Genomic DNA, 16,602 nt, shown 5'->3' with positions numbered 1-16,602 from the left:
CTGTATCATCTGCCACTAACATTACTGTAGAACTGTAGCATCTGCCACTAACATTACTGTAGAACTGTAGCATACTGTATCATCTGCCACTAGCATTACTGTAGAACTGTAGCATACTGTATCATCTGCCTCTAACATTACTGTAGAACTGTAGAACTGTAGCATCTGCCACTAACATTACTGTAGAACTGTAGCATCTGCCACTAACATTACTGTAGAACTGTAGCATACTGTATCATCTGCCACTAGCATTACTGTAGAACTGTAGCATACTGTATCATCTGCCTCTAACATTACTGTAGAACTGTAGCATACTGTATCATCTGCCACTAACATTACTGTAGAACTGTAGCATACTGTATCATCTGCCACTAACATTACTGTAGAACTGTAGCATACTGTATCATCTGCCACTAACATTACTGTAGAACTGTAGCATACTGTATCATCTGCCACTAACATTACTGTATAACTGTAGCATACTGTATCATCTGCCACTAACATTACTGTAGAACTGTAGCATACTGTATCATCTGCCACTAACATTACTGTAGAACTGTAGCATACTGTATCATCTGTCACTAACATTACTGTAGAACTGTAGCATACTGTATCATCTGCCACTAACATTACTGTAGAACTGTAGCATACTGTATCATCTGCCACTAACATTACTGTAGAACTGTAGCATACTGTATCATCTGCCACTAATATTACTGTAGAACTGTAGCATACTGTATCATCTGCCACTAACATTACTGTAGAACTGTAGCATACTGTATCATCTGCCACTAACATTACTGTAGAACTGTAGCATACTGTATCATCTGCCACTAACATTACTGTAGAACTGTAGCATACTGTATCATCTGCCACTAACATTACTGTTGAACTGTAGCATACTGTATCATCTGCCACTAACATTACTGTAGATCTGTAGCATACTGTATCATCTGCCACTAACATTACTGTAGAACTGTATTATACTGTATAATCTGCCACTAACATTACTGTAGAACTGTAGCATCTGCCACAAACATTACTGTAGAACTGTATTTTACTGTATCATCTGCCACTAACATTACTGTAGAACTGTAGCATACTGTATCATCTGCCACTAAATTACTGTAGAACTGTAGCATACTGTATCATCTGCCACTAACATTACTGTAGAACTGTAGTATACTGTATCATCTGCCACTAACATTACTGTAGAACTGTAGCATACTGTATCATCTGCCACTAACATTACTGTAGAACTGTAGCATCTGCCACTAACATTACTGTAGAACTGTAGCATACTGTATCATCTGCCACTAACATTACTGTAGAACTGTATTATACTGTATCATCTGCCACTAACATTACTGTAGAACTGTAGCATCTGCCACTAACATTACTGTAGAACTGTATTTTACTGTATCATCTGCCACTAAATTACTGTAGAACTGTAGCATACTGTATCATCTGCCACTAACATTACTGTAGAACTGTAGCATACTGTATTACCTGCCACTAACATTACTGAAGAACTGTAGTATACTGTATCATCTGCCACTGACATTACTGTAGAACTGTAGTATACTGTATCATCTGCCACTAACATTACTGTAGATGCCACTAACATTACTGTAGAACTGTAGCATACTGTATCATCTGCCACTAACATTACTGTAGAACTGTAGCATACTGTATCATCTGCCACTAACATTACTGTAGAACTGTAGCATACTGTATCATCTGCCACTAACATTACTGTAGAACTGTAGCATCTGCCACTAACATTACTGTAGAACTGTAGCATACTGTATCATCTGCCACTAGCATTACTGTAGAACTGTAGCATACTGTATCATCTGCCTCTAACATTACTGTAGAACTGTAGAACTGTAGCATCTGCCACTAACATTACTGTAGAACTGTAGCATCTGCCACTAACATTACTGTAGAACTGTAGCATACTGTATCATCTGCCACTAGCATTACTGTAGAAATGTAGCATACTGTATCATCTGCCTCTAACATTACTGTAGAACTGTAGCATACTGTATCATCTGCCACTAACATTACTGTAGAACTGTAGCATACTGTATCATCTGCCACTAACATTACTGTAGAACTGTAGCATACTGTATCATCTGCCACTAACATTACTGTAGAACTGTAGCATACTGTATCATCTGCCACTAACATTACTGTATAACTGTAGCATACTGTATCATCTGCCACTAACATTACTGTAGAACTGTAGCATACTGTATCATCTGCCACTAACATTACTGTAGAACTGTAGCATACTGTATCATCTGTCACTAACATTACTGTAGAACTGTAGCATACTGTATCATCTGCCACTAACATTACTGTAGAACTGTAGCATACTGTATCATCTGCCACTAACATTACTGTAGAACTGTAGCATACTGTATCATCTGCCACTAATATTACTGTAGAACTGTAGCATACTGTATCATCTGCCACTAATATTACTGTAGAACTGTAGCATACTGTATCATCTGCCACTAACATTACTGTAGAACTGTAGCATACTGTATCATCTGCCACTAACATTACTGTAGAACTGTAGCATACTGTATCATCTGCCACTAACATTACTGTAGAACTGTAGCATACTGTATCATCTGCCACTAACATTACTGTAGAACTGTAGCATACTGTATCATCTGCCACTAACATTACTGTAGAACTGTAGCATACTGTATCATCTGCCACTAACATTACTGTAGAACTGTAGCATCTGCCACTAACATTACTGTAGAACTGAAGCATACTGTATCATCTGCCACTAACATTACTGTAGAACTGTAGCATACTGTATCATCTGCCACTAACATTACTGTAGAACTGTAGCATACTGTATCATCTGCCACTAACATTACTGTAGAACTGTAGCATACTGTATCATCTGCCACTAACATTACTGTAGAACTGTAGCATACTGTATCATCTGCCACTAACATTACTGTAGAACTGTAGCATACTGTATTACCTGCCACTAACATTACTGTAGAACTGTAGTATACTGTATCATCTGCCACTGACATTACTGTAGAGCTGTAGTATACTGTATCATCTGCCACTAACATTACTGTAGATGCCACTAACATTACTGTAGAACTGTAGCATACTGTATCATCTGCCACTAACATTACTGTAGAACTGTAGCATACTGTATCATCTGCCACTAACATTACTGTAGAACTGTAGCATACTGTATCATCTGCCACTAACATTACTGTAGAACTGTAGCATCTGCCACTAACATTACTGTAGAACTGTAGCATACTGTATCATCTGCCACTAGCATTACTGTAGAACTGTAGCATACTGTATCATCTGCCTCTAACATTACTGTAGAACTGTAGAACTGTAGCATCTGCCACTAACATTACTGTAGAACTGTAGCATCTGCCACTAACATTACTGTAGAACTGTAGCATACTGTATCATCTGCCACTAGCATTACTGTAGAACTGTAGCATACTGTATCATCTGCCTCTAACATTACTGTAGAACTGTAGCATACTGTATCATCTGCCACTAACATTACTGTAGAACTGTAGCATACTGTATCATCTGCCACTAACATTACTGTAGAACTGTAGCATACTGTATCATCTGCCACTAACATTACTGTAGAACTGTAGCATACTGTATCATCTGCCACTAACATTACTGTATAACTGTAGCATACTGTATCATCTGCCACTAACATTACTGTAGAACTGTAGCATACTGTATCATCTGCCACTAACATTACTGTAGAACTGTAGCATACTGTATCATCTGTCACTAACATTACTGTAGAACTGTAGCATACTGTATCATCTGCCACTAACATTACTGTAGAACTGTAGCATACTGTATCATCTGCCACTAACATTACTGTAGAACTGTAGCATACTGTATCATCTGCCACTAATATTACTGTAGAACTGTAGCATGCTGTATCATCTGCCACTAACATTACTGTAGAACTGTAGCATACTGTATCATCTGCCACTAACATTACTGTAGAACTGTAGCATACTGTATCATCTGCCACTAACATTACTGTAGAACTGTAGCATACTGTATCATCTGCCACTAACATTACTGTTGAACTGTAGCATACTGTATCATCTGCCACTAACATTACTGTAGATCTGTAGCATACTGTATCATCTGCCACTAACATTACTGTAGAACTGTATTATACTGTATCATCTGCCACTAACATTACTGTAGAACTGTAGCATCTGCCACAAACATTACTGTAGAACTGTATTTTACTGTATCATCTGCCACTAACATTACTGTAGAACTATATCATCTGCCACTAACATTACTGTAGAACTGTAGCATACTGTATCATCTGCCACTAAATTACTGTAGAACTGTAGCATACTGTATCATCTGCCACTAACATTACTGTAGAACTGTAGTATACTGTATCATCTGCCACTAACATTACTGTAGAACTGTAGCATACTGTATCATCTGCCACTAACATTACTGTAGAACTGTAGCATCTGCCACTAACATTACTGTAGAACTGTAGCATACTGTATCATCTGCCACTAACATTACTGTAGAACTGTATTATACTGTATCATCTGCCACTAACATTACTGTAGAACTGTAGCATCTGCCACTAACATTACTGTAGAACTGTATTTTACTGTATCATCTGCCACTAAATTACTGTAGAACTGTAGCATACTGTATCATCTGCCACTAACATTACTGTAGAACTGTAGCATACTGTATTACCTGCCACTAACATTACTGTAGAACTGTAGTATACTGTATCATCTGCCACTGACATTACTGTAGAACTGTAGTATACTGTATCATCTGCCACTAACATTACTGTAGATGCCACTAACATTACTGTAGAACTGTAGCATACTGTATCATCTGCCACTAACATTACTGTAGAACTGTAGCATACTGTATCATCTGCCACTAACATTACTGTAGAACTGTAGCATACTGTATCATCTGCCACTAACATTACTGTAGAACTGTAGCATCTGCCACTAACATTACTGTAGAACTGTAGCATACTGTATCATCTGCCACTAGCATTACTGTAGAACTGTAGCATACTGTATCATCTGCCTCTAACATTACTGTAGAACTGTAGAACTGTAGCATCTGCCACTAACATTACTGTAGAACTGTAGCATCTGCCACTAACATTACTGTAGAACTGTAGCATACTGTATCATCTGCCACTAGCATTACTGTAGAAATGTAGCATACTGTATCATCTGCCTCTAACATTACTGTAGAACTGTAGCATACTGTATCATCTGCCACTAACATTACTGTAGAACTGTAGCATACTGTATCATCTGCCACTAACATTACTGTAGAACTGTAGCATACTGTATCATCTGCCACTAACATTACTGTAGAACTGTAGCATACTGTATCATCTGCCACTAACATTACTGTATAACTGTAGCATACTGTATCATCTGCCACTAACATTACTGTAGAACTGTAGCATACTGTATCATCTGCCACTAACATTACTGTAGAACTGTAGCATACTGTATCATCTGTCACTAACATTACTGTAGAACTGTAGCATACTGTATCATCTGCCACTAACATTACTGTAGAACTGTAGCATACTGTATCATCTGCCACTAACATTACTGTAGAACTGTAGCATACTGTATCATCTGCCACTAATATTACTGTAGAACTTTAGCATACTGTATCATCTGCCACTAACATTACTGTAGAACTGTAGCATACTGTATCATCTGCCACTAACATTACTATAGAACTGTAGTATACTGTATCATCTGCCACTAACATTACTGTAGAACTGTAGCATACTGTATCATCTGCCACTAGCATTACTGTAGAACTGTAGCATACTGTATCATCTGCCACTAACATTACTGTAGAACTGTAGTATACTGTATCTGCCACTAACATTACTGTAGAACTGTAGCATACTGTATCATCTGCCACTAACATTACTGTAGAACTGTAGCATCTGCCACTAACATTACTGTAGAACTGTAGCATACTGTATCATCTGCCACTAGCATTACTGTAGAACTGTAGCATACTGTATCATCTGCCTCTAACATTACTGTAGAACTGTAGAACTGTAGCATCTGCCACTAACATTACTGTAGAACTGTAGCATACTGTATCATCTGCCACTAACATTACTGTAGAACTGTAGCATACTGTATCATCTGCCACTAACATTACTGTAGAACTGTATTTTACTGTATCATCTGCCACTAACATTACTGTAGAACTGTAGCATACTGTATCAGCTGCCACTAGCATTACTGTAGAACTGTAGTATACTGTACCATCTGCACTAACATTACTGTAGAACTGTAGCATACTGTATCATCTGCCACTAACATTACTGTAGAACTGTAGCATCTGCCACTAACATTACTGTAGAACTGAAGCATACTGTATCATCTGCCACTAACATTACTGTAGAACTGTAGCATACTGTATCATCTGCCACTAACATTACTGTAGAACTGTATTATACTGTATCATCTGCCACTAACATTACTGTAGAACTGTAGCATACTGTATCATCTGCCACTAACATTACTGTAGAACTGTAGCATACTGTATCATCTGCCACTAACATTACTGTAGAACTGTAGCATACTGTATTACCTGCCACTAACATTACTGTAGAACTGTAGTATACTGTATCATCTGCCACTGACATTACTGTAGAACTGTAGTATACTGTATCATCTGCCACTAACATTACTGTAGATGCCACTAACATTACTGTAGAACTGTAGCATACTGTATCATCTGCCACTAACATTACTGTAGAACTGTAGCATACTGTATCATCTGCCACTAACATTACTGTAGAACTGTAGCATACTGTATCATCTGCCACTAGCATTACTGTAGAACTGTAGCATACTGTATCATCTGCCACTAACATTACTGTAGAACTGTAGTATACTGTATCTGCCACTAACATTACTGTAGAACTGTAGCATACTGTATCATCTGCCACTAACATTACTGTAGAACTGTAGCATCTGCCACTAACATTACTGTAGAACTGTAGCATACTGTATCATCTGCCACTAGCATTACTGTAGAACTGTAGCATACTGTATCATCTGCCTCTAACATTACTGTAGAACTGTAGCATCTGCCACTAACATTACTGTAGAACTGTAGCATACTGTATCATCTGCCACTAACATTACTGTAGAAACTGTAGCATACTGTATCATCTGCCACTAACATTACTGTAGAACTGTATTTTACTGTATCATCTGCCACTAACATTACTGTAGAACTGTAGCATACTGTATCAGCTGCCACTAGCATTACTGTAGAACTGTAGTATACTGTACCATCTGCACTAACATTACTGTAGAACTGTAGCATACTGTATCATCTGCCACTAACATTACTGTAGAACTGTAGCATCTGCCACTAACATTACTGTAGAACTGAAGCATACTGTATCATCTGCCACTAACATTACTGTAGAACTGTAGCATACTGTATCATCTGCCACTAACATTACTGTAGAACTGTATTATACTGTATCATCTGCCACTAACATTACTGTAGAACTGTAGCATACTGTATCATCTGCCACTAACATTACTGTAGAACTGTAGCATACTGTATCATCTGCCACTAACATTACTGTAGAACTGTAGCATACTGTATTACCTGCCACTAACATTACTGTAGAACTGTAGTATACTGTATCATCTGCCACTGACATTACTGTAGAACTGTAGTATACTGTATCATCTGCCACTAACATTACTGTAGATGCCACTAACATTACTGTAGAACTGTAGCATACTGTATCATCTGCCACTAACATTACTGTAGAACTGTAGCATACTGTATCATCTGCCACTAACATTACTGTAGAACTGTAGCATACTGTATCATCTGCCACTAACATTACTGTAGAACTGTAGCATCTGCCACTAACATTACTGTAGAACTGTAGCATACTGTATCATCTGCCACTAGCATTACTGTAGAACTGTAGCATACTGTATCATCTGCCTCTAACATTACTGTAGAACTGTAGAACTGTAGCATCTGCCACTAACATTACTGTAGAACTGTAGCATCTGCCACTAACATTACTGTAGAACTGTAGCATACTGTATCATCTGCCACTAGCATTACTGTAGAACTGTAGCATACTGTATCATCTGCCACTAACATTACTGTAGAACTGTAGCATACTGTATCATCTGCCACTAACATTACTGTAGAACTGTAGCATACTGTATCATCTGCCACTAACATTACTGTAGAACTGTAGCATACTGTATCATCTGCCACTAACATTACTGTAGAACTGTAGCATACTGTATCATCTGTCACTAACATTACTGTAGAACTGTAGCATACTGTATCATCTGCCACTAACATTACTGTAGAACTGTAGCATACTGTATCATCTGCCACTAACATTACTGTAGAACTGTAGCATACTGTATCATCTGCCACTAATATTACTGTAGAACTGTAGCATACTGTATCATCTGCCACTAACATTACTGTAGAACTGTAGCATACTGTATCATCTGCCACTAACATTACTGTAGAACTGTAGCATACTGTATCATCTGCCACTAACATTACTGTAGAACTGTAGCATACTGTATCATCTGCCACTAACATTACTGTTGAACTGTAGCATACTGTATCATCTGCCACTAACATTACTGTAGATCTGTAGCATACTGTATCATCTGCCACTAACATTACTGTAGAACTGTATTATACTGTATCATCTGCCACTAACATTACTGTAGAACTGTAGCATCTGCCACAAACATTACTGTAGAACTGTATTTTACTGTATCATCTGCCACTAACATTACTGTAGAACTATATCATCTGCCACTAACATTACTGTAGAACTGTAGCATACTGTATCATCTGCCACTAAATTACTGTAGAACTGTAGCATACTGTATCATCTGCCACTAACATTACTGTAGAACTGTAGTATACTGTATCATCTGCCACTAACATTACTGTAGAACTGTAGCATACTGTATCATCTGCCACTAACATTACTGTAGAACTGTAGCATCTGCCACTAACATTACTGTAGAACTGTAGCATACTGTATCATCTGCCACTAACATTACTGTAGAACTGTATTATACTGTATCATCTGCCACTAACATTACTGTAGAACTGTAGCATCTGCCACTAACATTACTGTAGAACTGTATTTTACTGTATCATCTGCCACTAAATTACTGTAGAACTGTAGCATACTGTATCATCTGCCACTAACATTACTGTAGAACTGTAGCATACTGTATTACCTGCCACTAACATTACTGTAGAACTGTAGTATACTGTATCATCTGCCACTGACATTACTGTAGAACTGTAGTATACTGTATCATCTGCCACTAACATTACTGTAGATGCCACTAACATTACTGTAGAACTGTAGCATACTGTATCATCTGCCACTAACATTACTGTTGAACTGTAGCATACTGTATCATCTGCCACTAACATTACTGTAGATCTGTAGCATACTGTATCATCTGCCACTAACATTACTGTAGAACTGTATTATACTGTATCATCTGCCACTAACATTACTGTAGAACTGTAGCATCTGCCACAAACATTACTGTAGAACTGTATTTTACTGTATCATCTGCCACTAACATTACTGTAGAACTATATCATCTGCCACTAACATTACTGTAGAACTGTAGCATACTGTATCATCTGCCACTAAATTACTGTAGAACTGTAGCATACTGTATCATCTGCCACTAACATTACTGTAGAACTGTAGTATACTGTATCATCTGCCACTAACATTACTGTAGAACTGTAGCATACTGTATCATCTGCCACTAACATTACTGTAGAACTGTAGCATCTGCCACTAACATTACTGTAGAACTGTAGCATACTGTATCATCTGCCACTAACATTACTGTAGAACTGTATTATACTGTATCATCTGCCACTAACATTACTGTAGAACTGTAGCATCTGCCACTAACATTACTGTAGAACTGTATTTTACTGTATCATCTGCCACTAAATTACTGTAGAACTGTAGCATACTGTATCATCTGCCACTAACATTACTGTAGAACTGTAGCATACTGTATTACCTGCCACTAACATTACTGTAGAACTGTAGTATACTGTATCATCTGCCACTGACATTACTGTAGAACTGTAGTATACTGTATCATCTGCCACTAACATTACTGTAGATGCCACTAACATTACTGTAGAACTGTAGCATACTGTATCATCTGCCACTAACATTACTGTAGAACTGTAGCATACTGTATCATCTGCCACTAACATTACTGTAGAACTGTAGCATACTGTATCATCTGCCACTAACATTACTGTAGAACTGTAGCATCTGCCACTAACATTACTGTAGAACTGTAGCATACTGTATCATCTGCCACTAGCATTACTGTAGAACTGTAGCATACTGTATCATCTGCCTCTAACATTACTGTAGAACTGTAGAACTGTAGCATCTGCCACTAACATTACTGTAGAACTGTAGCATCTGCCACTAACATTACTGTAGAACTGTAGCATACTGTATCATCTGCCACTAGCATTACTGTAGAAATGTAGCATACTGTATCATCTGCCTCTAACATTACTGTAGAACTGTAGCATACTGTATCATCTGCCACTAACATTACTGTAGAACTGTAGCATACTGTATCATCTGCCACTAACATTACTGTAGAACTGTAGCATACTGTATCATCTGCCACTAACATTACTGTAGAACTGTAGCATACTGTATCATCTGCCACTAACATTACTGTAGAACTGTAGCATACTGTATCATCTGCCACTAACATTACTGTAGAACTGTAGCATACTGTATCATCTGCCACTAACATTACTGTAGAACTGTAGCATACTGTATCATCTGTCACTAACATTACTGTAGAACTGTAGCATACTGTATCATCTGCCACTAACATTACTGTAGAACTGTAGCATACTGTATCATCTGCCACTAACATTACTGTAGAACTGTAGCATACTGTATCATCTGCCACTAATATTACTGTAGAACTGTAGCATACTGTATCATCTGCCACTAATATTACTGTAGAACTGTAGCATACTGTATCATCTGCCACTAACATTACTGTAGAACTGTAGCATACTGTATCATCTGCCACTAACATTACTGTAGAACTGTAGCATACTGTATCATCTGCCACTAACATTACTGTAGAACTGTAGCATACTGTATCATCTGCCACTAACATTACTGTAGAACTGTAGCATACTGTATCATCTGCCACTAACATTACTGTAGAACTGTAGCATACTGTATCATCTGCCACTAACATTACTGTAGAACTGTAGCATCTGCCACTAACATTACTGTAGAACTGAAGCATACTGTATCATCTGCCACTAACATTACTGTAGAACTGTAGTATACTGTATCATCTGCCACTGACATTACTGTAGAACTGTAGTATACTGTATCATCTGCCACTAACATTACTGTAGATGCCACTAACATTACTGTAGAACTGTAGCATACTGTATCATCTGCCACTAACATTACTGTAGAACTGTAGCATACTGTATCATCTGCCACTAACATTACTGTAGAACTGTAGCATACTGTATCATCTGCCACTAACATTACTGTAGAACTGTAGCATCTGCCACTAACATTACTGTAGAACTGTAGCATACTGTATCATCTGCCACTAGCATTACTGTAGAACTGTAGCATACTGTATCATCTGCCTCTAACATTACTGTAGAACTGTAGAACTGTAGCATCTGCCACTAACATTACTGTAGAACTGTAGCATCTGCCACTAACATTACTGTAGAACTGTAGCATACTGTATCATCTGCCACTAGCATTACTGTAGAACTGTAGCATACTGTATCATCTGCCTCTAACATTACTGTAGAACTGTAGCATACTGTATCATCTGCCACTAACATTACTGTAGAACTGTAGCATACTGTATCATCTGCCACTAACATTACTGTAGAACTGTAGCATACTGTATCATCTGCCACTAACATTACTGTAGAACTGTAGCATACTGTATCATCTGCCACTAACATTACTGTATAACTGTAGCATACTGTATCATCTGCCACTAACATTACTGTAGAACTGTAGCATACTGTATCATCTGCCACTAACATTACTGTAGAACTGTAGCATACTGTATCATCTGTCACTAACATTACTGTAGAACTGTAGCATACTGTATCATCTGCCACTAACATTACTGTAGAACTGTAGCATACTGTATCATCTGCCACTAACATTACTGTAGAACTGTAGCATACTGTATCATCTGCCACTAATATTACTGTAGAACTGTAGCATACTGTATCATCTGCCACTAACATTACTGTAGAACTGTAGCATACTGTATCATCTGCCACTAACATTACTGTAGAACTGTAGCATACTGTATCATCTGCCACTAACATTACTGTAGAACTGTAGCATACTGTATCATCTGCCACTAACATTACTGTAGAACTGTAGCATACTGTATCATCTGCCACTAACATTACTGTAGAACTGTAGCATACTGTATCATCTGCCACTAACATTACTGTAGAACTGTAGCATACTGTATCATCTGCCACTAACATTACTGTAGAACTGTTTTATACTGTATCATCTGCCACTAACATTACTGTAGAACTGTAGCATCTGCCACTAACATTACTGTAGAACTGTATTTTACTGTATCATCTGCCACTAACATTACTGTAGAACTATATCATCTGCCACTAACATTACTGTAGAACTGTAGCATACTGTATCATCTGCCACTAAATTACTGTAGAACTGTAGCATACTGTATCATCTGCCACTAACATTACTGTAGAACTGTAGTATACTGTATCATCTGCCACTAACATTACTGTAGAACTGTAGCATACTGTATCATCTGCCACTAACATTACTGTAGAACTGTAGCATCTGCCACTAACATTACTGTAGAACTGTAGCATACTGTATCATCTGCCACTAACATTACTGTAGAACTGTATTATACTGTATCATCTGCCACTAACATTACTGTAGAACTGTAGCATCTGCCACTAACATTACTGTAGAACTGTATTTTACTGTATCATCTGCCACTAAATTACTGTAGAACTGTAGCATACTGTATCATCTGCCACTAACATTACTGTAGAACTGTAGCATACTGTATTACCTGCCACTAACATTACTGTAGAACTGTAGTATACTGTATCATCTGCCACTGACATTACTGTAGAACTGTAGTATACTGTATCATCTGCCACTAACATTACTGTAGATGCCACTAACATTACTGTAGAACTGTAGCATACTGTATCATCTGCCACTAACATTACTGTAGAACTGTAGCATACTGTATCATCTGCCACTAACATTACTGTAGAACTGTAGCATACTGTATCATCTGCCACTAACATTACTGTAGAACTGTAGCATCTGCCACTAACATTACTGTAGAACTGTAGCATACTGTATCATCTGCCACTAGCATTACTGTAGAACTGTAGCATACTGTATCATCTGCCTCTAACATTACTGTAGAACTGTAGAACTGTAGCATACTGTATCATCTGTCACTAACATTACTGTAGAACTGTAGCATACTGTATCATCTGCCACTAACATTACTGTAGAACTGTAGCATACTGTATCATCTGCCACTAACATTACTGTATAACTGTAGCATACTGTATCATCTGCCACTAACATTACTGTAGAACTGTAGCATACTGTATCATCTGCCACTAACATTACTGTAGAACTGTAGCATACTGTATCATCTGTCACTAACATTACTGTAGAACTGTAGCATACTCTATCATCTGCCACTAACATTACTGTAGAACTGTAGCATACTGTATCATCTGCCACTAACATTACTGTAGAACTGTAGCATACTGTATCATCTGCCACTAATATTACTGTAGAACTGTAGCATACTGTATCATCTGCCACTAACATTACTGTAGAACTGTTGCATACTGTATCATCTGCCACTAACATTACTGTAGAACTGTAGCATACTGTATCATCTGCCACTAACATTACTGTAGAACTGTAGCATACTGTATCATCTGCCACTAACATTACTGTAGAACTGTAGCATACTGTATCATCTGCCACTAACATTACTGTAGAACTGTAGCATACTGTATCATCTGCCACTAACATTACTGTAGAACTGTATTTTACTGTATCATCTGCCACTAACATTACTGTAGAACTATATCATCTGCCACTAACATTACTGTAGAACTGTAGCATACTGTATCATCTGCCACTAGATTACTGTAGAACTGTAGCATACTGTATCATCTGCCACTAACATTACTGTAGAACTGTAGCATACTGTATCATCTGCCACTAAATTACTGTAGAACTGTAGCATACTGTATCATCTGCCACTAACATTACTGTAGAACTGTAGCATACTGTATCATCTGCCACTAACATTACTGTAGAACTGTAGCATACTGTATCATCTGCCACTAACATTACTGTAGAACTGTAGCATACTGTATCATCTGCCACTAACATTACTGTAGAACTGTAGCATACTGTATCATCTGCCACTAACATTACTGTAGAACTGTAGCATACTGTATCATCTGCCACTAAATTACTGTAGAACTGTAGCATACTGTATCATCTGCCACTAACATTACTGTAGAACTGTAGCATACTGTATCATCTGCCACTAACATTACTGTAGAACTGTAGCATACTGTATCATCTGCCACTAACATTACTGTAGAACTGTAGCATACTGTATCATCTGCCACTAACATTACTGTAGAACTGTAGCATACTGTATCATCTGCCACTAACATTACTGTAGAACTGTAGCATACTGTATCATCTGCCACTAACATTACTGTAGAACTGTAGTGGCTAAAGGCTTGGAAGTATTTGAACTTTTTTTTTGCAATTCCATTTGTTATTCCATAGTTTTCGCTATTATACTACAATGTAGAAAACAGTAAAAACAAAGAAAAACCCTTGAATGTGTCTGTGTTTTTAAAACTTTTGACCAGTAGTGTACATTCTGGCACTAACATTACTGTGTAACTATAGTTGTATAATGTAGTATCAGCCACTAACATTACTGTGTAACTATAGTTGTATAATGTAGTATCAGCTACTAACATTACTGTGTAACTATAGTTGTATAATGTAGTATCAGCTACTAACATTACTGTGTAACTATAGTTGTATAATGTAGTATCAGCCACTAACATTACTGTGTAACTATAGTTGTATAATGTAGTATCAGCCACTAACATTACTGTGTAACTATAGTTGTATAATGTAGTATCAGCTACTAACATTACTGTGTAACTATAGTTGTATAATGTAGTATCAGCTACTAACATTACTGTGTAACTATAGTTGTATAATGTAGTATCAGCCACTAACATTACTGTGTAACTATAGTTGTATAATGTAGTATCAGCCACTAACATTACTGTGTAACTATATAGTTGTATAATGTAGTATCAGCTACTAACATTACTGTGTAACTATAGTTGTATAATGTAGTATCAGCCACTAACATTACATTAGTTGTATACTGTACATTTTGGGTGTCTTCTTTACGATGCCTCCGTGTTTGTTTCTTCCACCAGGTGTGTGAACCGTCAGACTGGCATCGGTGCCACCCCTCTGTACCTGGCATGTCAGGAGGGCCACCTGCACATCGTGGAGTACCTGGTGAAGGACTGCGGGTCAGACGTCCACCTCAGGGCCCATGATGGCATGACCGGCCTGCACGCTGCTGCACACATGGGGCACCATGCCCTGGTCATCTGGCTGGTAAGTGGACTGGATGCCAATATGCTGTAGAACCGTTGTTTCTTAAACTTATCCCAACCAGTTGCACTTATTTGATATTTTCCAGTACACCTGGAAAATAGGGGCTGCAGGGTAAATTTGACACAAAATATATTTTGATTTGTTTAACCCTTGTTTGGTTACGACATGATTCAATATGTGTTATTTCATAGTTTTGATGTCTTCACTATTATTCTACAATGTAGAAAATAGTACAAATTAAACCCTCATGTCTTTCTCTGAATCCCATCCAGTTTCATTTATATTTTGCCATATATATTTTTTAACGATGCTGTTTCACCAAATTTCTGAACCTATATACATTTTACGGACACAGTGTATTTTACATTAGTTATCTTGTTGTTTTTTTCCTACCCTTCAGATCCACCACAGATGGTATCAGTTTACTATGTTGAGTTATAAGTTGCTGCGACAGACAAGCTTCGCTTCCAGGGGTTGTTCTTGTTCAGACCAGAATGTTAAGGAGGCCTGCAAGGGACAAATGTAAGACCAGGCTGTTAAGGTCGCCTGCGAGGGACAATTGACAATAGACCAGAATATTAAGGTGCCCTGTGAGGAACAAACGACAGGGGAGGAGAAGGTTTCAACATAAGAAAGTAATCTTTCTGAGGCAGCTGACATTTGTCCCTTGCAGGCCACCTTAACATTCTGGTCTG

At 37.8% G+C, this 16,602-nt stretch overlaps 1 protein-coding gene across 1 annotated transcript in view; it reads left to right on the top strand.

Annotated features, from left to right (window-relative positions):
* Positions 1-16,602, top strand: part of espnla (espin like a) — a 54,757-nt gene that overhangs the window by 12,617 nt on the left and 25,538 nt on the right. The window contains exon 3 of the mRNA XM_031838021.1: positions 15,721-15,907. Within this exon, the coding sequence (XP_031693881.1) occupies positions 15,721-15,907 (187 nt within the window). The remainder of the gene's footprint in view (positions 1-15,720; positions 15,908-16,602) is intronic.

This window comes from Oncorhynchus kisutch, linkage group LG13 (genome assembly GCF_002021735.2).
Source record: "Oncorhynchus kisutch isolate 150728-3 linkage group LG13, Okis_V2, whole genome shotgun sequence".
NCBI lineage: Eukaryota > Metazoa > Chordata > Actinopteri > Salmoniformes > Salmonidae > Oncorhynchus > Oncorhynchus kisutch.
Note: the sequence above shows the minus strand (reverse complement) of the source record. Positions and strands in the feature narration are given on the sequence as shown.